At 42.8% G+C, this 24,455-nt stretch overlaps 4 protein-coding genes, 3 non-coding genes and 1 pseudogene across 8 annotated transcripts; 3 read left to right on the top strand and 5 right to left on the bottom strand.

Annotated features, from left to right (window-relative positions):
- Positions 1–467: 467 nt before the first annotated feature.
- Positions 468–5,972, top strand: LOC120694453 (alpha/beta hydrolase domain-containing protein WAV2-like). 2 transcript variants are annotated; one of them, XM_039977582.1, is made up of 8 exons: positions 468–840; positions 2,384–2,419; positions 2,532–2,610; positions 2,727–2,781; positions 2,856–2,972; positions 4,277–4,441; positions 4,819–5,074; positions 5,450–5,972. In XM_039977582.1, the coding sequence occupies exons 1-8, from the start codon at positions 603–605 to the stop codon at positions 5,464–5,466; spliced, it is 963 nt and encodes a 320-aa protein (XP_039833516.1). In that variant the 5' UTR covers positions 468–602; the 3' UTR covers positions 5,467–5,972. The 2 variants fall into 2 exon arrangements, with proteins under 2 accessions (XP_039833516.1, XP_039833515.1); XM_039977581.1 differs by having other exon boundaries at positions 473–840; positions 5,572–5,948.
- Positions 5,973–6,438: 466 nt separating this feature from the next.
- On the top strand, positions 6,439–10,839 carry LOC120694454 (PHD finger protein ALFIN-LIKE 9-like). Its single transcript, XM_039977583.1, has 5 exons — positions 6,439–6,700; positions 6,842–6,874; positions 8,894–9,122; positions 9,758–9,887; positions 10,300–10,839. Exons 1-5 carry the CDS (start codon positions 6,610–6,612, stop codon positions 10,633–10,635), a joined length of 819 nt encoding a protein of 272 aa, XP_039833517.1. The 5' UTR covers positions 6,439–6,609; the 3' UTR covers positions 10,636–10,839.
- Positions 10,840–11,453: 614 nt separating this feature from the next.
- Positions 11,454–15,144, bottom strand: LOC120694455 (40S ribosomal protein S3-2-like). Its single transcript, XM_039977584.1, has 6 exons — positions 14,993–15,144; positions 14,745–14,892; positions 14,485–14,656; positions 13,796–13,850; positions 13,563–13,694; positions 11,454–13,478 (listed from the first exon to the last, which is right to left on the bottom strand). The coding sequence occupies exons 1-6, from the start codon at positions 15,026–15,028 to the stop codon at positions 13,323–13,325; spliced, it is 699 nt and encodes a 232-aa protein (XP_039833518.1). The 5' UTR covers positions 15,029–15,144; the 3' UTR covers positions 11,454–13,322.
- On the bottom strand, positions 12,204–12,352 carry LOC120696376. The gene has a single exon (XR_005684151.1). It is a non-coding gene; the product is annotated as a small nucleolar RNA snoR135 (small nucleolar RNA).
- On the bottom strand, positions 12,508–12,651 carry LOC120696374. Its single transcript, XR_005684149.1, has one exon. It is a non-coding gene; the product is annotated as a small nucleolar RNA snoR135 (small nucleolar RNA).
- Positions 12,834–12,973, bottom strand: LOC120696375. Its single transcript, XR_005684150.1, has one exon. It is a non-coding gene; the product is annotated as a small nucleolar RNA snoR135 (small nucleolar RNA).
- A 938-nt stretch (positions 15,145–16,082) lies between the features above and the next one.
- LOC120694456 (probable small nuclear ribonucleoprotein G) lies at positions 16,083–18,269 on the bottom strand. Its single transcript, XM_039977585.1, has 4 exons — positions 18,042–18,269; positions 17,910–17,932; positions 16,469–16,590; positions 16,083–16,351 (listed from the first exon to the last, which is right to left on the bottom strand). The coding sequence occupies exons 1-4, from the start codon at positions 18,074–18,076 to the stop codon at positions 16,289–16,291; spliced, it is 243 nt and encodes an 80-aa protein (XP_039833519.1). The 5' UTR covers positions 18,077–18,269; the 3' UTR covers positions 16,083–16,288.
- Positions 18,270–18,721: 452 nt separating this feature from the next.
- LOC120694457 lies at positions 18,722–24,236 on the top strand (annotated as a pseudogene).
- The last annotated feature ends 219 nt before the right edge of the window (positions 24,237–24,455 follow it).

Consider the following 24,455-nt stretch of genomic DNA (forward strand, 5'->3'; position numbering starts at 1 on the left):
CTGGAGTCTAAAAGAGACGGATTTTTATTTTATTTAATTTTAAATTAAAAATAAATAAGAGTCGACCTGAATTGTAGAGAGAGCACTATAATCATGATCCGTTACATATGCATTGTCGCTTCAGACACTAATGACAAGCGATTCTCCTACCCGATTTAAATATCCAATGCCCCTGGCCGTTGCCGGCTACTAACATTGTTTACAATCACAAAGCACCTTTTCTAATTACCATGGATTACGCCAAAAAAGGTCTTAACATACTAGTGTAGTGCCAGCTTAAAGGTACTTGCAGATCGTAAGTACAGTACTAGTACTAATTTACTGCACTTGCTTAGGCCGTTGCTCGCAGCAATTGCTTTGTATGGGTCAGTCAACACTATCTGTCTGTCTATGGCAGGTGGGCCCTACTGACCTGCGCCAACTGGCCGCTGCCATGAGGCCAGACCCAAACCCGAGCCCGGGGCCACGGCCCAGAAGGAAGGAAGCCGCGCCTCTCTCGGCCGCGCCGTCGCGCTCACCAGTCACCACCACCAGAAGAGGAGGGGGGGGAGGCGCCTGCTCCTCCCGCGGCGAGCGGCGGCGGCGGGAGAGGTGGGGGAGAGATGTCGGGGTGGCTCAAGGCACTGGCGTACGGCGCGGGGGGCGTGGCGGTGGCCGGCCTGGCGGCGCTGGTGGCGCTGCAGGAGCGCCTCGTCTACGTGCCCGTGCTCCCGGGCCTGGCGCGCGCGTACCCCATCACGCCCGCGCGCCTCCGCCTCTCCTACGAGGACGTCTGGCTCCGCGCCGCCGACGGCGTGCGGCTCCACTCCTGGTTCATCCGCCACTCCCCTACCTGCCGAGGTCAGCTCGAGGCCGCGAGCCGAGTCCCCAGTTCCCAATCCTCCATCCGGCTCCCTCCCTCTGCTTGCCTCTTCCTCTCCTGCCCCCGTGGGCCGTGGCTGTTGCGCTGCAGGTTTGATAAATTGTTTCTGATTTCCTGGCGGGCGTCGGCTGGTGGATCTCTTCGTGGTTCGGTTTGAGGACACCATGTCGATCCGAATGCCCGGATAGATGTAGTGGCGACGCAGTAGCTTCTGCTTTAGATTCCTTGATGTAATTTTGGGCTGGTGTATTTTGGTAGTGATTGTTCGCCAAGGACACGCTAGAATTTTTGCCAGCGGTAGCTACTTTGTGGATTTGTTGCTGACCGATCTCTAGGGTTTCTAGGTTATGATGCACAGTTCTCCGTACTCTAGCATATTGATTGTTTATCGGAGCTGATAACTAGCTTGGCTGGATATTTAGCTACCTGGTTCCTGCACTGGTGAGATCTCATAGATGTTACTCAGCAGTGTATGTGGTGTTCGTATTTCTTTAATTTGCTACTACTTGAATGCCACGTGCCCTGCTCTAGTGACTAGATTTGGTGTACTCTGTTTTTTCTTGACTCTATAGTTATTAACATATCAGACTACAGTAGTAAAGTATGCCACAAGTTTTTTTGGTTGATGATTTAGGTTTCCACCATGTGTGCTGCTTTAGAAATTATACTTAGTTAGCTTTACGCCATGTGTCCACATGTGATGACATGCTTGATTACTGAATGAATTCATGTGAAAAGAGAGAGGGTTGAAATCATGTCGCCGCAGGATATATTTTGTTTGCACTAGTGCTTTATCATTGGTGAAAATGGCAAACTCCACTTCTAATTCCATACAGATTATCTGGCCAATGTCCCTTGGCTCTCTTTCGATGAACATTGCGCCACTTCTGAACTTAACTTCTCCTGCACAACTCAGTCGGTCACTCCTTGGCTCCTTACCAGCAAGCGGGCAGTCTGGCTAGTTAGCTGCATGAGGGAGGGAACAATAGCGAAAACTGATCTGTTAAAGTATCCATGCACACATGGCTGGTATACAATAACTCAAGATAGGTTGGTCAATGTAATAAGTATGCAAAGAACCTTAGAATCTAGCTATTTAGTTGCATGCTTGTTATCTTGCTAGTCGTATCTATTACTATGTGTCCACCGTGAACTAACTGATTTTGTCCATATATTAAATGAGTTGCATGGCACATGTTCTAGTGTATTTTTGATTGAATGCATCATGTACTGATGTTTTTAGATACTACATTAGGTTAGCGTTAATACATGATCTAGCAAAAGGAGTTACAATTTTTTAGTATTTGTAATTAGGTACTCGTGATGCATAACTATATCAAAAAGGAGGGATTTTAGGATAGGATAATGATGTTCTGTTCTAGTGTTCTGTGCTTTGATCCTACGCCATTTCCTAAATCACTATAACATGCTATGAGCTTATGCTTATCCACTTTTTGCTCAATCTTCTTCACTCCTATGCCTGATTTGTTGATTCTTTCATGGTATGTTTTTCTGATGCAGGTCCAACCATCCTGTTCTTCCAAGAAAATGCTGGCAGTATCCTGATTTTTTCGTTCTTATGGGCATAGGAAGCGTACCTCATATGATGGCTCAAGTTACAATTATTTTGTTGGAATCTTATTCTGTTAAAATCCTTTACTATTTATAGACATTGCTCATCGTTTGGAATTTGTTCGACTAATGATGCAGCGGCTACAGTGCAACGTCTTTATGCTTTCTTATAGAGGGTATGATATTACTTTACATTTTTGTACCATTTTTCAGACTTGTAGCTCTGTAATATGTGGATACAAACGTTCTCACTTCATTTGTTATCATCTAATAAAGTTGAATATGATTGTAGGTATGGTGAGAGTGACGGCTATCCTTCTCAGAAAGGGATCCAATATGATGCACAGGTTTGCTGGTTCCTTTATGTGTTACTTCACTGGTTCCATCAATTCTCAATTTTTACAGATATTCTATGTACTAGGCTGCACTTGATCATCTAGCTCAGAGGAAGGACATTGATACATCCAGGATAGTTATCTTTGGAAGATCTTTAGGAGGCGCTGTGGGTGCAGTTCTTGCGAAAAACAATCCTGAGAAGGTAGTCATTTTACTCAACATCACTATATGTAATCTGTATCGCTGCAGGAAAGTGAGAAATATGCTCTGTTGCCTATGCTATTGAATTGGTGACATTATCCCCTCCTGCATTTTATTTTAATGTGAGTTTATTTTGTGAAGCAACACAAAAAAAAAAACCCTCGGCCGGTGGGGGTTAGACTGCCCCTACAGCATTCACTGAGAGGTTCGAACCCCCACATGCGGGTGCCGCCGGTTGCGCCACGACCGAACGGGCTAACAACCTTAGGCGTGAAGCAACACAAACATGTCCACAAATTATACTTGCATGCTTCCTGCAATCACAATGTGGATAATCCTTTCGAAGATTATCACCACCACCACCACAAGAACAAACCTACCCACCATCATTCCTGTATTTTTTTCTCTCTCCCCATCTTATGCTAGGATCAATGTTGAGAAATTTTAGGGAGGGGATGAAAGGGTGTGAAAATCAAGAACTTTGTTGACCATGGTTATTACTGTTGTACACTTGAATGTTGAACACACGAATGGGGTATTGATTATTGAAACCTGTTTGAAATAAGTAGCCCTTGGAGAGTATTGATGTTATTGGTGTGGCAGCATGGATGGCCAATTGGCCACAGTTAGTTAGATCGATTAGGCGTTAGGATTAGATAAGGTTATTAGGAGCTGGCGCTATATAATCAAGCAATGAAGAAAGAAGAAATTAACCCCAAGTCCATCAATACTCTAGTCTCTCCAAGTCGACTCTGCTCGGCTATCCTGATGGTGTTTGTAATAGTTTAACCTTTTTCTTTTGGAATAGATGAGAAATAAATCCTTTTGTAAACTCATGCCATATTTGAAATCTAACATAACATAAGGTCTAATGTGAATAGTAAGAAGTGGGGGAGAAGGTTTGCTTATGTATCCTTATCATTATTGTTGCAGCTGTAGCATAAGTCAATGTGAAAAATGACCTGCAACACATGATCTCGATTATAGAGCTGAAAATGAATGACGGCATGGGAGCTGGAGTGTTAGAAGGATTATTGGAGATATACTTAGCCGGCCCTCTGGTAGCATGCCGCACAGGCCTTTGACTGTGCACCTTCTTGTCATAGGTAGATATTTTCCTAGCCAATGATCTCCGTTGCCCCCCCCCCCCCCCATCCCCACCCCCCGCGGCCCTTTTTTTTTCCCCTTGTTCCCAAGTTGGACCTAGTTTGTTGTTCCTTTCCATTCAGATTGGCTGGTACCAGTTATGTTCAGTTATGCTTTGGAATCAATCAAAAACATTATGCTAATGGCTCCATGCTGCAGGTGGCTGCTCTAATACTGGAAAACACATTTACATCTATACTGGATATGGCTGGCATCATGCTTCCCTTCTTAAGATGGTTCATAGGTGGCAGCTCATCTAAAGGTCCAAAACTTCTGAACTGTGTTGTTCGCTCTCCATGGAGCACACTTGATATTGTTGGAGAGGTGAGTTTTTGGTGGTTTAAAACTGACTTCCATGTTCCATGCTTTGGTTACATTTACCATTTTATTACTTCTTTTATTCAGTTTTGGAGCATTAGGGTGTAGATTTCATACTTTTACAGGGCAATGGACGCCATGTATTAGACTATTAGTTTATATTTCCTCTCCGCTGTGTTTGAAATTTATACTAAGTTCCAACCTAGATTCATTTGCTACACAATTTAAACATTCTATGTCTCATCTAAGAAACAATCACAAGCTACTAAATCAAATAACCTCAAATCTTTGCATATGCTTGTCTCCATTTTTTCGGGATTCCTTTGATCCAACAAGCTGTTGGTACAAGCTATTCCTTGCCTTAGTTCATATGTTGATTGCAGGTCAAACAACCGATTCTCTTCCTTTCTGGATTGCAAGATGAACTTGTCCCCCCTTCGCACATGAAGATGCTATATGACAAAGCTGTTGAACATAACAGAAATTGCAGATTTATTGATTTTCCTAGTGGCATGCATATGGATACCTGGATGTCTGGAGGGGACCGCTACTGGAGGGCAATCCAATTGTTTTTGGATCAATATGCTCCAGAAGTACAGAGTCGTGATGCCAGCTTCAAAAGTGAAATTGCTGAGGATGGTAATCTACCGCCTTATCTGTTTGAATCTTTTGTCAAAGTTTATCCTTTTCTCATCTTTGCTTTTGAGATGGGGCTAGTTTATTTTTGAAGTACATTGACGGCAATTGACTTTCCTGGATAGATTCAGAAAAGATTGCTAATTGCTATAGATGCCAGAATATGTTTTCATGTTATGTTTGTGTTCTCATTGTTTGAGTACCTTCTGCAATTTTAATAATGCTAACTATATTCACTACTGTCGGTTGCTTATTTCCATTCTATTAAATTTTTGTACCCCATAATGTTCATGATGCTGACTGCAAATGCCGATGTTATGTTGGCTTGTTTCTGACGGATCTCTCTCTCTCTCTCTCTCTCTCTCTCTCTCTCTCTAGATGAAGCTGCTGATTGACCGAAACACATCTGGATCAGATTTCCTTTTCCAAGCTCATGATTTCTGATATTGCTGCAATTTCTATCATCAATGAACTGAAGCTCACTGCAAAAATTAATTCAGGCAATTGTTCTGCTCCATTATACATGAAGCAGCCGAAGTTGTGAATATTTTTCAAGGATTCTCCACCATGCTCTGCCGCTACTGTTGCCCCTGGATCCTGAAATATCTGAGTCTATTTGTCTATTATGAACCGAATACATCCTCTTGATTGAATGTACGAATTGCATAGGTTTTCTTTAATAGAACTAGTATCGGGACATTCCTGAAAATGTGGACCTGGTGTATGCGAGCCCGATACATAGGTTGTAAGCTCGTTGGCTCAACCATTTGGCTTTGTGATTTTGATTGTCTATTACCAATGTGGTTTCATGTTTATTTCCTTTTTCCCTTGTATACTGAAATGTTCTAGCAAGAAAGTGAGTTGGAAATCCGTTTAACGTGGATTATATTTTTTTCTCGAACCATTGGGTAGCCCATCTTCATCTGTTCAGTTACCAGTGACGGAGTGGCCGTATAGTATTTTTCAACGTAATTTATTTTTCAATACTGTGATCCCGCAAAATCTGTTAAAATTGCTGACGTCGACCATTGGTTATTTCCGTCGGCCATGGTTGGCGCCAAGCTAGCTGCTGCTCCCAACCGCAACCAACCCTAGGTTGTTGTGATTTTTTGTTTTTTTTAGGGGAGTTGTGATTGTGAGGTGGAATCAAGTCAGACTAGACACCATTCCTGAAATTTTCTTCCGAACTCGGAGCTCCAAAACCAAAAGCTGGCCCAACCTAAACCTACAGGCCCATTTAATACTGTAAAGCCTCCTCTCAAAATAAATAAAGAGTAAATTCAAAGGGTGAGCTATAAAAAAAACAGGGGTGAAAATTGGGAAAGAGATTGTCTCATGGGCCGTGGGCCCACTAACACGGACACGTTCTGTCGTCTCCAATCCACCACTTTAGTCGCATTCCCACAGCTCGCGTCCGCTTCTCTCTCTCTCTCTCTCTCCTCTTTTAAACCCTTCGCTCGAAGACACCACCCGGAAATACGTCGGAAGCTGCAAATCTTCTCCGGCAGCGGTACGAATCCGGGAATCCGGCGCTCCGAATGGACCCAGGGTACAACCCCAGGACGGTGGAGGAGGTGTTCCGGGACTTCAAGGGCCGCCGCGCCGGGATAATCCGCGCGCTCACCACCGGTAGGCGCCCGATTCGAGAATAGATCGAATTCCTCCTTTTCTGGCTGACGATGGGACTTGATGGATGGAGTTTCAGCTTTCCTGCTATCTGTGGGGGTTTTCGGATGGTTCCGTGACTTGGTTAGCTTGTTGTTGCTGCAGATTTGGAGGATTTCTTCCAGCAATGCGACCCGGGTGAGTGAATTCTTGCCTGAAATTGCGGCGTAGTGTAATTTTGGATTGCTCCCCCCGTGCTCCGTTTTTATTTTTTTTTTGCATTTTTCAAGCAGGGATGCGTGTTCTGTCATAATTCTGGCCAATATTTTTACGTTTTTCATCTAGGCATATGCCTATTTTCTATAAACTACTATCTCGGTATATGCTAAACTGAGTGTCACTGTAGAAACTCCAGCCTTATATATGCCTAACTTTGAATCCAAAGAATAAAGAAAACGCAAGTTTGCTGTGTGGAGTTGTGAACCCATGTGAGAGCAGCAATAGAGTTAGTGTTACCCGATGTCCCTCAGAATTCGAAATATAGGACCTTAATTGTAGGATTAAATAACAAGTTTACCACTGGTCCTGAGGGGAGGGTGGAGCTGTGGAAACCAGCAGCATGACCTCTTGACCAGTAATGTATGGTTCAGATCTATCCAACGTCCACTGATTGCTCAGATTGGATGGCTTCTACTTCTAATATCTTAAGCTCTTCAGATTAACATCCTTAATGCTGAATCTTCCACCTTTATGTATGTGGTAGTGTGGTGTGTATGCTCGTATGCATGCCTTCCAAGTTGTGTGGGCAGAAAGGTGTTGCTGCTGGGCTGAAAGGCGCCACATATGTAGGGGTCACCTGTTTTTAGTTTGGGTTGTTGGTTTCAACATCAGTGGGTCCTGCTTGGTAGGTGCAGTGTGATTCTTCTGGCCTAACAATAATTCATATAGTTCCTTTGACTATGAAGGGTTGGCCATGCCTGCAATAATAGAAGCTCTATCACCATCTTTGCTGCTTGGTAAATGAAACTAAATGCTGCTGGCAGTTGAGCTCTGACCCCATGGTGGTTACTGAACTTGGCTAAAAACCTTGGGTACAGTTTACTGTCGCACAGCGAAAAATGCCATAGAGCGGAGAGCAGTGGTGCTGGTATCTGCTAGATGATGGTTAGTTTGGTCACAAGATAACTTCATGACGGGGAATAGCTTAATTCCACCTAAATTCAAAATATTCTGTTGCTGCGTGGGGCCTCTTCCCGATCTCTCTCTTTTCTTCTTTAATGACATTATTGTCCTCTGCACTGTATATTGCATGCTACTGCTTCATATTGAATATTAGTGCTTGCAAGCGTTACAAATGGCCTGACACTTTATTCGGTACTGGCACAGTATTGAATATGAGGAGACGAGGGAGAGCGTTGTCATGATGGTCCTTAAACGTTCTCAATTCTGAAATCATCAGTTCTCAAGCTGTCTTCATGTGGATTAGGTCTTTGCTTGGTGAATTGAGTTGAACCAAAACGTGTTCCCCTAATGGTTAATGTCCATGTTTAGGCTTGTGGAAGGACTTTTTGGTAAGGGAGGGAGTGAAGCTCATTGGTTATTTGAAACAAAAGGATGGTCAGCTGTACTGTATATTTCAGATAACTGAAATAAGAAATAATGACAAAATCACCATTGGGCATGTGAGTGTTTAAATGCAAGGAATGTTCCGAATTACTAACAAAAGGCGAAGTCACTATTTCTATTCCTCCCTAGTAGACTGTGGACTGAATTTTCAGCAAATTGGGCATTGCCAATGCGCTATCCTTTTTTTTCTATGCTATAATCCTTGTTTACTACTAGTTTGATATATTGATTCTTCCTGTAGTTAATATTATAATGTGATATAAGATTTTAGTCTGCTCATTGCTTTTGTAGCTTGTTATCTGTTGAAGCCTTAGGTAAATTAATGTTTTTAACTTTTTATATAGCTTACTCTGTCAGAGAGATGATGATCTTGTTTGATGTTTATTGGAATCTACTTGAAAGGTTACCTGTGAGTTTGCCCTTATTTGAATGTACATGTGAAGTGGTCATATTTACATAGCCGGGTTAATTCATTCCAAGTTCTGAGCATTCTCATCCTTTTTTTTTCGATATTGTCTACTGATCATGCTATTGATAATTGCAGCAGATATGTTTGTCCATCCTGGCATGACCATGTTTTTTACTCTGCAGAAAAGGAAAACCTGTGCCTGTATGGGTTTCCCAATGAGAATTGGGAAGTAAACTTGCCTGCAGAAGAGGTGCCACCTGAGCTCCCAGAGCCAGCATTGGGCATCAACTTCGCACGAGACGGAATGCAAGAAAAAGATTGGTTATCCATGGTTGCTGTGCACAGTGATGCTTGGTTGCTTTCTGTTGCATTTTACTTTGGTGCTCGATTCGGCTTCGATAGAAATGACAGGTTACTTTCCATTCTATCTTTCTGGAATCTGTAGTGCAGTATCCCTTTAGCTACTTCAGTTTCTATTTAGTATATGAAGTTCTCATTTCATAGCTTTCCTGCAGATGTGTACTGCTTAATCTGCAAGTTGCTGGACCCAATTTTTTGGCAGCTGGTAGATCTGGAAAACGTAGTTTAAATGATAAATGCTACTTAAGCCTGGTGAACAATAGTGACCATGAGTGTATGTCATCTGGCGCAAATTATTTGGCTCACTAAATAATGGCATGGTGAAAATGCATGGAACAGAGTTTCTGTGAAATTGAGCAGATGATACACACTCAAGCTGAAGTATTTATATTGTTTTCCAATGTTAGGTATGTTTGCTAGGGCAGGTTTATCAAGAGGAGATAACTGATCTGTCCCTAGGATTATTTAAAAAATTGTTTTAGTTAGTAAACTTTCAGTAGCACTTGTGATGGTAATATGCTTGGAGGGGAGGTGGTAGTGGTACTAAGGAAATGCTGAACATTATTTTATGATTAATGTTAACAAGCATATCTTTACCAAAACAATTATGTTTGGCAATTTTCTTGGTTCCTACCATTATTTGGCATGATATGCTTCACTAACACCTACCTGTTTCTGTCATCCAGGAAGCGCCTGTTTGGTATGATTAATGAACTCCCCACGACTTTTGAAGTTGTTAGTGGGAAGAGTAAAATCAAGGCACCACCGAGTAATAATAACCATAGCAATACCAAATCCAAGTCCAACAACAAAACGGTACCACTCATTCTCTAGATATGCCCATTATTCTGTTTTTGAGTTCGATTAATCTTGAAACTCTTTCTATTTTTTTTTCTGAAACTCGTTCTGTAATACCCATTACCGCAGCAATGTGGCATTTTTCTTTATGTCTGTTGCAATTCATTTATTCACGATTTCTTGTGTCTACTTAATCCATTCGTTATCTGTTTGCTCTTGAGAAGTATTTGTTGTCACTGCATAACCTTTACTTCGTCAATAAAATATGTTTCAATTGTTCATGACACATGGTTTGTACAGCTATGAATGCATCTTTTTTTAATAGTGACATTGTTGGTGTTACACTCTTATGTTTGCTCAAATTAGCTGTCAAATTTACACACTCCATCCTGCCTAAATTTGTTTGACCCTCTTCCTCTGAAAAATGCAGAAATCATCGGAGCCTAAGGTGAAGCAGCCGAAGCCGCCGGCGGCACCCCAGGTGAAGGCAGAAGACCCTGCCCCTGCAGAGGAAAGCCCAGCTGCTGAGGAGGAAGGTGGTGGCGGCGGTGTCAGCGAGGGTGAGCACGGGGAGACACTCTGCGGCGCATGCGGGGAAAGCTACGGCCCTGACAAGTTCTGGATCTGCTGCGACATCTGCGAGAAGTGGTTCCATGGCAAGTGCGTCAAGATCACGGCAGCCAAAGCCGAGCATATCAAGCAGTACAAGTGCCCGGCCTGCACGGGCGGTGGTGGCGGCGGCAGCAAGCGAGCCCGCCCGTCATAAGGGAAAGTTGCAATTGCAATGTTGTAAACTTGTTTAAGTAGTGCGGTTGTGTATTTGTGGCTGGCTGCTGACCTGCTGTAACTCTAGAATTCATTCGTGTTGAACTAGATTTAGAAAGGATTTCATTTCGCATTTGCTCTGAACATAGCATAATCGTTACTGTTCTCCGTGATCTGTGCAAGGGCCTGCAGCTTTGCTTGGCCACTCAAGTTTGGCATTAATAATTTTTTTTAGATTTCGCAGTACAAGTTAGACACAAACAATATGCAAATTCTACCCTTAGGAGCCGCCTCATTGGCGATGGAAACCACTAGGCTTTAGTCCTTTGGAATTGATGATCTGGCTATGTTTATTCTGACTTAAGGGCCCAGTTAGGCATGCCAATTGTTCCATCAGGATGTTTTTACTGAACCAAAATCAAGATAGCTTACCAAAATTATATCATAGCTGTCAAAGAGTTTGCAAAAAATTGAAGTATTCATTAAGTTTACTGTCAAAACATTGGCAAGCAATATTTCTCTTTTGTTGTTTCATTCACAAATAATAAAATGTTAATTTTTACTCCCTCCGTTCCAAAATATAAGTCGTTTTGACTTTTCTAGATTTATATCTAGACATCTGTTATATATCTAGACATATGTTATATCTAAATGCATAACAAATACTATGAATCTAGAAAAGCCAAAACACCAAAACACAGGAATAGACATCAACCATTTGGTAGCCAAATTTTATTAGCATGCCCTAATTTTGGCTAAGGATGACGCACAGCGAAATAAGCGTATGGGCACAGAGAATCAAATTACGTACTCCCAAAATTGTAAATAAGATACATTAAGCATAGAATGCCATACAAATGTATGTAGATACATTAAGCATACTATACGTAGATCTCAGCAATTTCACTGTTTAACCTCCTGCTAAACTGTACAGCAGTTAGCGACTCCTAAACATACTGGAGATAACATCACATTGCAAATCATCCAAGCGTCTCACTCCACAGCACCAGCGCGTGGTGTCTTTGAGATAGACAAGGAAAAGAACCTGATCTCCTGTTAGTCAAATTCGCTTACTGATGAAAACCATAAAAGTTCATCCACCATTATAAAACACTAATGAAAACCAGCACATTTTTTTTCAAATATTATCTAGATATAATTCAGAAAGCAAGACTTTTTTTTAAGGATAGAAAAAGACTTTAGAGCGAAGACTTCAGGAGTGCATACTGCAGATATCAAGTGAATCACAATGGAGCTGGTTACTGTGTTTTCCCAATAATTTAAACAACAAATGGGATATATACGAAGGACAGCTGAATGCATTCAGTGGTCGAAACACTAAATGCAGAAGAAAAGTCATCCTCCATAGGATCAATATTGCAGGACCGCTCGGAAACAATGCACAAAAATCAGCATGCCGCCGATACAAAAATCCTGCAGCAACCAGATGCACAACCACAAAAAACAATGATACCAACTACTATGTGCTAAGTTACATGCAGCCAATAGATATACACAGATGCAAACTTAAACTCCTGAAGGTAGTGGAAGCTTCAACTCAGAAGGGCAAACTATGAGAAAAATGATTGTTGAGGAAACCACAAGACATTGGCCTAACTCAACTGCCCATTTTTCTCAAATTGGTCTAGCAGGAAACAAGTTCAGATGGCAAGTAACACAATGACGAGTTGTATGCCTATTTAGACAAGTCCTGCACTTAGCATTCAAACTACAAATATTTCCTAACAAAACAAAATCACATGCAACAAATGATGTAATGCACTATAGCAGTAGAAAAGCATGTAAATGCTGCAATGCTTAGCAAGGCTAGCAAAAGATTCAGAAATCGTTCTCAGAGAATATAGATTTGGACACATGAGAGGAAAATGATTGTTGGAGAAAACAGAATATAAGCTTAACCCAACTGCCCATTTTCCTTCAATCAATATAGCAGGAAACACTTTCGGCAAAAAATGCATAGAAGAAAGCATAAAGCCGATACACACTATCCTGCATAGTAACATGCCATTCGGAACTGAAGAAAACTTGTGCGCAGATGTAAAAAAAGCCAATCCATAAGCCATTCTGACAGCTTTAGATTCTATTGTGTAAAAGCAGAAACATCCAGCCAATCAAAAGCTATGGAAAGCTATACCAAAAACAATGGAGACAATGAAACACATAAATATGATGCTGGCTACATGAGAGGAAAATGATTGTTGGAGAAAGCAGATAAGCTTAACCCAACTGCCCACTTTCCTCAAATTGTTATTGCAGGAAACACTTTCGGCAAAAGACGCATTAAAGTAGCGTAAAGCCGATACACACTATCCTGCAAGCATCATAGGCTAACAATCAAAACCATGAATATTTCTAAAGAAATGGATCATGTCAACCACAATCCTACATACAAATACAAAAGAATTAGAGAATTGCAATATTGCAACTAACATTGGCTTACTCACAATGACCTAAAAAATGTGACAAGTTGCCTAAATTAAATGTCAAGTGAACCACAATAAACTATTATCAAGCTCCAATGCCGTAGTGAGAAAAGAAGCAAAAAGAATATATTGATTGCCACTGTTTGCAACTTCAAAAAGTAGAACTCTTTTTACTTGCGACAATGTTAATAATGAACATTACATGAATGCAAAACTAGGTCAAATCATATCTAAACTTTTTTACTTAAGCAACTGGGATTTCTGGTGCAAGGGGCCTCAAGAGCTCATCCTCTTCCTTTGGGGGGTGAATTGTAACAAGATCAGGTAAAGGCATGGTTGGCCCTTGCTTGCCCTTTGGATCCCAGTCGAGCATAATCTTTACCTTGATACCAAGCACACCCTTTAAGCAAGTCAACAAAAAATTACTGCCAGCAAAAGCTAATGGTTATATATTTATACCAATACCATCAAATAAGAAACAAACCTGTCTCAGGAGAACATGCCTCACAGCTGAGTCAATATATAGGTTGACAGGATGGCCAGAAGAGATCATGTATCCATCCTTGAACTTCATGGATTTAGCACGTTGGGCCCTGAGCTTCCCACTAACAATAACCTGCAGAACACAAAAGGGCAGATCAATCTATAGATCCTATCAAGAATTAAATCTAATAGAAACTGCACGGACTTTGCTTGGTAGAATGGGAGGACACATACCTCACAGCCTTTGGCACCACTCTCCATGACAAACCGTAGAACACCATAGCATGCCCTGGCAAAAGAACAAACTATTTTAGTCAGATAAAAAGACTAGATACGAAAGGGTGACAAAAGGAGCTCAAAGAGAACAAACTAGAAGACTTTAGCAAGCCTCAGCATATCATAAAAAGAAATCAAGTAATATAAAGGTCAATGCATTGTTCATAAAAAAAGTATAAAGGCCACCGCAAGCAATGTGGCCAACCAGATATCTGAAGCTTATATTATCAAAGCTTCTCTTCTCAGAAGAGAGATTCTAGTTGGCAGATGTGATATAGTCATCTTCCGACACAAAGTTGGTACAGAGCAACCTATTTGCTTTATAGATGACATAGCACACAGAACAGAACTAAAATCACCAGTATCCGCAAATGCATTAGCACACAAGTAATAATACACATAGTTTCAAAAAAAAGTAATAATACACATATCCCTCGAACGCTCAAGCAAACGCTCAAGCAATGGAACAGTGATAAATCCTTCCACTGCCTATAAAAAGCATGGAGGGAGATGGTCAATTTCGTCACCTTCGAACACAGGTCTGGCATAGCAATAAGCCGAGTCTGCTGTGTGAGTGACTGTAACTGTGCATCACTGAAATGCCTATATAATTATCATAACAGCATTGTATATGATAAGAGCATAACCTTCTGACGGCGAGTCCACCGAGGAGCTTGTAGCGGAGTGACTCAGCCTGGGCAATGGCGCAGAGGCCGCGGTTGTTCACCTTCTCGGCATAGAGCTCGACGCCGCCCTCCGGGAAGTTGAAGCGCTTCTGAACCACAGAAGTCAGTTCCCTGATCCTCCTGCCCTTCTCGCCTAAAAACAATCGAAACACCAGATTCAACAACCAACCCACTGGAATTTTGCAGCTGTAATCGGAATGGTGTTGCAGAATCGCACATACCGAGGACGTTCTGGGTGCGGGTGGCGCGGATTATGATCTCGGTGCGCATGGGGGTGACACGGACCTCGACGCCGGAGTAGCCGTCCTCGGCGAGCTCACGGGTGAGCATCTCGTTAAGCTCCGCGAAGAACACGCCATCCGCCACGAACTGCGCGCGAGAAAGTGAGCACGCCAGACGTCAGACTTCAAATCCACGGGATATGCAAGCCGAGCTCGGGATCTAGATGAGGGGAGGGTTCGTGGCCTACCTTCCGCTTCTTGCTGATCGCGTGAGTGGTCGCCATTGGCAGAAGGGATGGAGGAGCGGCCGGTGGCGCGGCGGCGGCTGGAGAAGAGGATAAAAACCCTAGATTCGGATGTGAAATGTGCTGGGAAGGAGAAGAATATATAGAGGCTAACATGATCGGACGGCTAGGGTTTGTTTGAGGTTTTGTACATTAGCCCCTGGATTACTTCAAATTTGTCTTAAGGGGTCTTAAATGTTAGACAGTGGTAACTTTTTTTTTTTTGGAACTACGAGACAGCGGTAAGCCGGCGACTACTTTGTTTTGATAAAACTATTCATTCCCAATACAGCACAAGAAGATTTGAGTGAAAATGAACTAGTTTCTTTGCTAATCTCTTGGAGACAAGTACCCTCTATTCGAACAAGGCTTTAAGGATAAATATTTAACAATGATTAAATTTTCTGGGATTTTCGCATGCATTTCCAAACAGGGCCTAAGAACGGCCACACGCTGGATTTTGACGATGGCGATGGAGTCGTGGTTGAAATATTGAGGTCTGGTTGGTCGTGTAAAGCTAACTAGTGGGTTTTCTTGCTACGAGTATTCTATAAGGTATACGGTGAAGAGAAGAAATAAATCCTTTGATGAAGGAAAGAATGATAACATCAGCAAGCCTCAGCGAGACATAGCAGTATAGGACTGCAACCCCAACCTCCGGATTGCAGTTAGCATCATCTCTAAGAGGCCAAAGTAAGATCATGCATGGCAGCTTGTGTTGTTAAGAGATCCAAGAGCAAAGCACCGAAATTTGCTAGAGATGCTAACTTGTCCTGTGATTAAGGCACAGGCGCACAGCAAGTATTGGCGGCAGATACCTTGAGCCAAGATCAGATGGCACTCACCACAGCCACCATCCATTTCCTCAAATTAACACTAGGAGGCACTGAAGGGTGCCCAGATCAGGAATATAAGACCATCCACAGTGGAAGGAGCAAATGAAAGAGCAAATACACTGTTTGACACTGTAAACAGAGAGGGCGTGGGAAACGAGGAGGGAGCAAATTTGCTCTTTGCTCCCTCCGCTGTGGTCAGCCTAACACGCTCTCTACCATGATAGCACAAATCCCAGCAGAATAACAATAAGCAGGCTGTGCAACTGGAAAGTCGAAACACAGGCTAAACTATACAAAGGTGCTTAAAGCTTGCACATGAATAAGGGTCAGGATTCAGGAACTCAGGATACATCGGTGCCCCATGGCATACATCAGTTTCAATTTAACACTACCAGCTTATTAACTACTAAAACAGGCTGACAGTTCACTGAGCTTTGGCAACCGGTTCAAGGGTTTCGATCATGACAACACTATTCCCCCTGATAACCTGCAGAAGATGTTACCTTTCAGTAATATATCATACTATTTGAAGAATTCAACACAATATTCCGAAAGGTGTTGTGTGGAGAGCATTTGATAGAGCGAAAAAAAGAAAGTAACTCACCACCATCCCAATGTCATTCTTGTCGTTTCCATTGACCTCCACTGTGTTGTCCACGACCAGATTCATGAACTGATCAAATCCACGCAGAGTGCCAATGACAACACGGTTTGCGTTCAGCTTGACTGGCCAAAATTGAGGATAGCTAGTAAGTGAATAGCTCAAGGAGGCAGAGAAACGAAAATATACTATAGAGGCAGGGCAACATGGTAATAGAGGATATCATGCACAAAACAGATAAGCAGCAATGAGACAAAATCGGATTAAATTTCACGCAGCCAGTTTTTTTTTTGGGGCAAATTTCACTCAGCCAGTTACGAGTTTATAAATAAAAGGAGGAAAAAAGCGCCTCTGATGACAAGTACAAAGCACAGCAAGACTTCAGCAGTTCAGCTATCGTCCATATTTTCACGTTTTCAGGTACCTTAGTGTAATAAACATGCAAAGCATGAGAAAATAATACTGCAGCTTTGTCAGACACCACACCCAATATTATTACAAGATTTACAAGAGATGACAACTATCTTAAGTTGTCATACCGCAAAATCTCTACTACTGGGGGGGGGGGGGGGGCTAAGCTGTTTTGCCTCCTCAAAGGGTTACTGAATGGCGAAGTATGGCTATCCAAAAGCTGCCCTATCCGAGTAACTATGACAATAAAAGCTTCACTGGGAACTAAATCCATACATTTTTAAATAACTTCATCATTGATAAAAGAAAAAAACATGAGGTAAATGAAAATAGCATAGAGCCTACTTATACAGAGCAACAAAACAATGGCAAATACAAAAAACAGGCCATGAAACGACAACAAGCTACAAAGATCACACGAGCACATGATACAAAGCACACAGATATCTTATATGTAATCTGGCAGTTGTTATACTTATACCTAGTCTCTTTTTTTGAGCATATGTTATACCTAGTCTATGAAGCAGAACAAAACAGTAAATGCCCTATCAGAGTAACTATGACAAAGAAGCATCATCTGGACAATAAATCCATAGCTTTGCTAACGATATCATCATTTAGGGCATTCACATAAAAACTAAACTATTTTTTTCCCAAAGCCGAACAATTGAACATACAGTTATGTCCAACTAACACCTGCACATTCAATAGTTGTATTACAAAATCAGAAACAGCTAAAGGTACTCAAGTCAGCTATCACAGGTACGTCTAGCAGACCTTGATTGCACTAACACAGACACTCGAGCCATTAGAAATCAGTAACATTCTATGATTCTCTGAACGTACCCATACAATCCAATATACTACCAGTTAGGAATGACAAACGCTAGCAACCATCCCTACTATGCTCACAACCTAGATTATCACCCAAACTTCAGCTTTCTCAACACGCGGGACGCGGCTAAGACCGTTTAAAATTACTAGCTCTGCATAACTAATAAGGCTAAAAGCTGAAGGATCTGCAAGTACTTACTTTGGAGCTTCTTGTCCATGTACCTGAAATTCACCGAAACAACAAAAAAACGCGGATTAGAATCCCATCAAAACACAGGAACAGCAACAGAACAAGTCGAGCTCGAGATGAAAGGAACAGCGAGATTATTACTTCTTAAGATCCGGAGGCTGCCCCGACCGACTCATGGCGACTCCCTAACGAAGGATCTACTACAGGCTTCTCCGTCCAACCACCAAACCCTAACCCTTGCTTGCTGAGACAGAAAGGGGTAGCCGCCGTCGCCGCGTCGAGAACCCCAGAACCCTAATTATCCCCGGGTCGTCTACCGCAAAAGGTTTATTCCGACATTGGCATGCGGGGGCCCTTGGGTAAGGGCTGAACATGGAATAGTACTAACGAACAAGGGTGTATGTACAAAACCCCCATCATAACGGCTAGACCTGGGCATGGGTCACCCGACCCGAACAACCCGACCCAACCCGCCTGAAAAAAACCCGACCCGACCCGACCCGAGCTACGTGGCGGGTGGGCGCGGGCCGTATTTTTTGACCCGCAACAATCAACGGGCCGGGCACGGGCCGTGATTTTTGACCCAAAACCCGACCCAACCCGAAAAATCCGACCCAAAGGCCAAAAAAACCCGACCCAACCCGAAAAAAAACCCGACCCGACACGCCCGCGCAGGGTGCACGGGCCAATCCGACCCGACCCGGTGATAGGTACGGGTCGGGCGCGGGCCGTCCTATGCGACCCGTGACCCGACCTTGACCCGACCCGAACCCGACCCGACCCGACGTTTGACCAGGTCTAATAACGGCCCAGCTCACGCGTGCGAACAACGAGCTCCCCTCCTCTCCTCTGAGCTCTGGAAGTCTGGAACTCTATCGCGTACGGGCAGTCCACAGGGCGGCGAGGGGAGATGCGAGCCGGCGCCCCCGCCGGCGATGCGGGCCCCAGCTCCCGCGGCGGCGCGGGGAGCGGGGCGCCCGCGCGGCCACGGAGGTTTCCCGGGGCGGCGCAGCCGGAGATCATGCGGGCGGCGGAGAAGGACGATAGCTACGCGGCCCACGTCACCGAGGCCTGCCGCGACGCGTTTCGACACCTCTTCGGTAACTCGAGGACTATCCTGTTTTCCTAAACGCAACTTTGTCTTGTGCAATTGATAGTGATTTGAGGTGTTTTGGCCTGTGTGATGTTGATGATACAGGTACCAGGGTTGCTGTTGCTTACCAGAATGAGGTGAGAGCTCGTTGGCTATGTTCTTCTATTTAATCAGTAGCAATTGGTTCTGTTATTTGGACCTCTGCTCAATAGGAATCACGCAGATGGTTTTTATTCTCTTAAATATACTTTGGGCATGGTTTGCAATGAGGATTGCGAATGGTTGATATCATTTCTATGGATGAATGTTCCGAAGTATATGGACTATGGAGCCTATCAGTTTTGTGTGCTGGGTTATACGGTTATGCCATTCGGCTCTCGGGCTGGCTAGGTTACTGTTAGATGTGAATACTTCATACCTTGGTCTGGTTATCAATTACTGTCAAGCTTGTTGAAAACCTAGTTAATTAGCTTGCTTGGAGGAAAAAAAGACTTTAGTTAGATGACATGCTTTCAATTTGGGTAACCATTTCAGTGGAGATACCTAGAAACTGTGAGCATATAAATTTCTGGAATGCTTGAACTTTTATTCTGAAGAGAGCTGTTTTAGCTGATACAGCTAATCCGCATTACATTGAACTTCTATTCATGATTAATAATTCAGATTGGTTATTTTTCAAATATTTTGTAAATGGCACTAGTACTATATGTCATCTCAGTAGAGTAGGGTGGTCATGGCATTTCATAAAACTGCTGCAACCACAGGCCCTTTCTGTTTATTCAAGTGAAATCTTTTTATTCCATAGAGCTGCATTATGATGTATAGCCTACCCCAACTTGCTTGGGAAAAAAAGGCTATGTTGTTGTTGTTTAGCTGCATTATGATGTATGAATTCGACTATTAATTTTTCTGCCCAAGTATTTACTATGTTGTTCAGTGGAGAGTACATTGTTCTGTGTAATTAATAAAATGTAACTTACATTGAGTTTGATCTTTCACAGATAAAATTGCTTGGTCAGTCCCTTTATTACCTGCTAACAACTGGTTCAGGCCAGCAAACACTCGGAGAAGAATATTGTGATATATCTCAGGTCATAGTGCCTTTTCTTCTTGAGCGATATTTTATTTTCTGTCCGAAAGGGTGAAGCTCTTCTGCCCCTTCTTTTCTGCTGTGCAGCTATATTTGATTTGGCATTATATTTTACGGTTGCTGCTTCTCTTTAGCCTTATATTTTTTAAGCCCTATCGTGCTTCTTCAAATTATCTCCAATACTACTACGCTGATGTTATCTATGCTGCACAAAATGATTAAATTTATTTGTTCTGTCATAGAAATTTGATGCCCAAAAATGAATTATTATAATGCAATGCTACTATGCTGATGTTATCTAGGCTGTACTGTTCAGGTTGCAACCTTTCATGGACTTCCACCTACACCTGCTAGGCGGATCCTTTTCATTTTGTATCAAACTACTGTGCCCTATCTTGCTGAACGAATCAGGTTTGAAACTAACCGTTATTCAGTCCTTCGGTCACTGTTCTCTTGCACCGCAATCTGATTGCCTTTGCTTTTTCTATGTCCATAATGATTTAACAGCTCCAGAATTGTTGCACGTAGTATTGCCCTCAATGAATCTCAGCTTGGTGATCATCCTGAAAGTGATAATTCTAATAGTGGCATTGCACAGTCCACCACACATAGTGATGCTCCAACAAGAAGCTTGAGTGTTTCTGCTTTGTCAAGGTCAAGAGGCCAAGTTCATGCCTTGTGGCAATGGATTCTTCAGAAATGGCCTTCGGTAAGAACATTTTCAAGTTGTTATGTTCAATATGTATTTTATCACACTCATTGAGAAACGTTCAACATAATGTTTTCCTTCTTAATACTTCTATGCTGTCTACTATCTATTCGTAGATGCTGCCGTTTGCTCAAGATTTTATACAGCTGGCTATCCGAACAAACCTAATGCTCTTCTATTTTGAAGGTAAGCGGTGTGCAGTATACTGTAAAATCCTCCTCTCTTTTATATGTGTTATTTTGAGGACCAGTGGATTGTGGATTTGTGATGGTTGGGTAAAAACTGAAGAGTTCTCTTTTTCGCACTGTCATGGGATTTCTAGGGTACCCACAGCCGGGTGGCGGAACGCACCCGCCTGTTCCCAGAGAGGGAGTGCTCGGGAAGGTACTAGGCGGTTAGGCTAATCTAGCTCTGAGATAGGCACACAAGAACACGCGATCTAGAGTGGTTCGGGCCGCCGGAGCGTAATACCCTACATCCACTGGGAGAAGTTTTGATCTCTGTTGTGTATGAATCTATCCTCTGCCGGGCCTTGGCTCTCACCCAGCCTGAGTTTTTCTTCTAGCGGGCGCCCCCTTTTATAGACCAAGGGGTGCGGATACATAGGACGTTGGGGCCCCGACAAGTGGGCCCAACGTGACTGTGCAGCATACTGCGCAGAGTAGTCAAATGGCTACAGTGGTTACGAATCTTTCCTCCGATACGCTTCCATGTCCTGCTAGCCCTCTGACGAAGGGTGGTCTTCTCTTGTCCCGTCAGCAAGGTGCCCGTTGGGGGAACGTAGCTTGCGGCGTGACCTGTTGAGGCTATTATGTAGGCGTCATAATGGGTGAAGCCGAGCCGTCGTATCCACCTGTTATGGCAGACTGACAGGCGCGGCGTGGGCGGCGCCAGCAGCCCCACTATGTATCTTGGTAATACGCGATCAATAGTGCCCCCTGGTCAAAGAATCGCCTCGGCTTCTGCTACATCAATGCGGACGTCCTCCTACCGCAATGAATACAGTGGTAGGTGAACCTTAATATGGAGACCAAGCGGCTTTATATACGTGTTCTGCGCTTGCAGACACGTGGCGGCCCCGGACCACCCCGAGGCGGGGTGTCGATTCCTTCCCTTGGCGAGGTCCGGAGCCTCCGGCTGTTCGGGCTGAGCGTCTGCTTCTTCCGGAACACGTGGTGCTCTCGGACCTTTCCCAACCAGAGGACGGGTCCGGGACCGTTGACGGGTGAACAGGGCTTCCGGACCGTAGGGGTTCGACTGCTGGACATAGTTAAGGATAACTACAAAGCTTTTCTTGCCTAGACACAGCAAGAGGGGGTACCCCAGTCCTGGGGTACTGACACACACATTCTTGCTGATCACCTAAAACTCAGGAAATAGGAATTAATTGTGAGCTAGTAGGCAAATGCAAATGCTTGGACTGGCCTTCTAAGATCTGTTTAGTCATAAGCTGCCTAATATAGTACAGCGTAAAAAAATGTGCAATGTACTATCTGGATGTGCTGCATATCTGAACATTTCACAATCATTCTAGAAAAAGTTTTGCATTCAAATCCATTCGTTCAGTGCACCTGTGGTGAGCTGCAACATTACCGTAAGGCTTAACTAGTATGGTGACACTGCTTCATTAATACTGATCATATCATCATGTTCGAGGAGAAAAAAAAACAGAACAGATCATATCATCTAATTTATCACTGCATATATATCTCTATTATCTTTTTGACATTTTATTTATTTTTTATGCTCCCTTTGGTGTAGGACTGTATTACCATTTGCCAAAGCGAGCAGCTGGTATTCGTTATGTATTCATTGGCAAGCCAATGAATCAGAGGCCTAGGTAATTTTTGTTTACCTCTTTGCGCATCTATTTTGCTAATACAGTACAGCCTTGCATAGCAAATTAGACGGCTATCAATTCATGCAGTTGCATGTCAACAAATGAATCTTCAGAACTCGATTAGTTTTTATCGTATTCACATAAATTATTTCCCTTTTGACAGATTGAAATTCTCCAGCAAATAAAAGTTAGCTCACAATATTTTGTAGGTATCAGATCTTGGGTATTTTTTCTGTTGATTCAGTTGTGTATTCTTGGTGCTGAAAGACTCCGGAGAAGTAATATATCATCAATAGCTAGTTCCATTAACCAAATATCATCTGGAAGCTATGCATCGTCTACAGGTGCTGTCTCTTGTGTTGAATGTGTCTTATCTTCTTGTTCCTGACGCCTCCTTTGCCATCAACAAGCTCTCTCAGTTGCTGCATTGCCTCTTATGCTAAATCAGTTTTACTTTCTTACTTACAATGATATAAATATTTAAGTGCTGGTTTCTCTTTTTTTTTTGTCAATGGTGAACCAGGTCGAGGCATCCCTGTTCTAAATGAAGATGGGCATATCATCAGTGATATCCGTGGTGCTAAAGCTGCTGATGTGGCTTCTCATTCAGAGGTATTTCCTTTGGCAGATAAACGTCGAGTATTTTGACTCTTTTTTTTTCTGTAGTCAAGACCTTAGAAAATTGTGTGATACTCCATTGGTTAAACCAGATATTTGCAGAAGCTAATGGGTTTATAATACCATGGCATTCTTTATTAGATAGATACGGCAAAACAATTTATTCAGAAAACGAGCAGTTGAATGCACGAATGTTACATTTAAATATTATTATGGAAAATTGAGTTACATGTGCTTTCAACCACTATTATTCAATTATACTTTGTGTGGGTTCCATATGCAAGGATAGCTTATGTTGCACTGTATGTCTAATGTTCAGGCTTCCAGTGGCAAGAGCAAATGCACCCTGTGTCTCAGTACCAGGCAAAATCCTACTGCCACAACCTGTGGACATGTCTTCTGCTGGTAAAAACTTGTATTTGTGATGCAAACTGATGTTGTTTCCTGCTCCCTCTTGAATGGTTTGATAGCTCGTCACATTCCATGCAGGAATTGCATAATGGAGTGGTGCAATGAGAAACCTGAATGCCCACTATGCAGAACTCCAATTACCCATTCGAGTTTGATCTGTATATATCATTCAGATTTCTAGTAAATCATTTCTCACGGTAGAAAGGCCATACTATTCTTTGCTGGCATCAAAATGATGATTCTAGACCATAGTTCGGCTAGAAATCTGCATGCTGAACTGGTCTAATATATCCTGAAAGAGGAAGGATAGCTCGAGACCATTTCAATAGGCCGAGGATTAGACAAAGTTGCATATTGCATATGGTTCTAATGTTGTAGCGTTTTGTGAAGGGCACTAGGAACCACACAGAAGAAATTTTCTACTTGTAGCACAAATGTATGTCTTGTACTCTTGTATTCCTATGTGTAGTTTGTAGAGTAGAACAATGACGGGTTCGGATCATGGAGCTATTAACAAAAATGTGGTATCTCCATTTTCTTTACATCAATCGACTTTTTTGTATGACCGATATGTTGTGTGTCCCCGTGTTTCAGACTCTCTTTGATCTGTGGTGAGTTTCGTCTGTTTTCATGCCTGCTCCGGTTGCACCAACAGGGTGGCTATGTTGGTCTCATCGACTTGCTTGGCTTATTCTCCACCAAAAAAAAAGAGAGACTTGCTTGGCTTATTCCAAATCAGCAGATTGCATCCGCGATAAACGGCGCCGGTCTGTGCAGGTTGCCTTTTTAAGCAT

This window comes from Panicum virgatum, chromosome 2K (genome assembly GCF_016808335.1).
Source record: "Panicum virgatum strain AP13 chromosome 2K, P.virgatum_v5, whole genome shotgun sequence".
NCBI lineage: Eukaryota > Viridiplantae > Streptophyta > Magnoliopsida > Poales > Poaceae > Panicum > Panicum virgatum.

Coding starts and splice junctions, on each gene's coding strand:
- LOC120694455 (XM_039977584.1), bottom strand. CDS start 15,028: ATGGCGACCACTCACGCGATCAGCAAGAAGCGGAAG. Junction 14,657..14,744: donor CCGCACCCAGAACGTCCTCG/GTATGTGCGATT, acceptor GATTGTTTTTAG/GCGAGAAGGGCAGGAGGATC. Junction 13,695..13,795: donor GTGGTGCCAAAGGCTGTGAG/GTATGTGTCCTC, acceptor TGTGTTCTGCAG/GTTATTGTTAGTGGGAAGCT.
- LOC120694453 (XM_039977581.1), top strand. CDS start 603: ATGTCGGGGTGGCTCAAGGCACTGGCGTACGGCGCGGGGGGCGTGGCG. Junction 2,420..2,531: donor CTTCCAAGAAAATGCTGGCA/GTATCCTGATTT, acceptor TACTATTTATAG/ACATTGCTCATCGTTTGGAA. Junction 2,782..2,855: donor GGATCCAATATGATGCACAG/GTTTGCTGGTTC, acceptor TCTATGTACTAG/GCTGCACTTGATCATCTAGC.
- LOC120694456 (XM_039977585.1), bottom strand. CDS start 18,076: ATGAGTCGGTCGGGGCAGCCTCCGGATCTTAAGAA. Junction 17,933..18,041: donor CAGCCTCCGGATCTTAAGAA/GTAATAATCTCG, acceptor GGTGAATTTCAG/GTACATGGACAAGAAGCTCC. Junction 16,591..17,909: donor CATGGACAAGAAGCTCCAAA/GTAAGTACTTGC, acceptor AATTTTGGCCAG/TCAAGCTGAACGCAAACCGT.
- LOC120694454 (XM_039977583.1), top strand. CDS start 6,610: ATGGACCCAGGGTACAACCCCAGGACGGTGGAGGAGGTGTTCCGGGAC. Junction 6,875..8,893: donor CTTCCAGCAATGCGACCCGG/GTGAGTGAATTC, acceptor TTTACTCTGCAG/AAAAGGAAAACCTGTGCCTG. Junction 9,888..10,299: donor CCAAGTCCAACAACAAAACG/GTACCACTCATT, acceptor TGAAAAATGCAG/AAATCATCGGAGCCTAAGGT.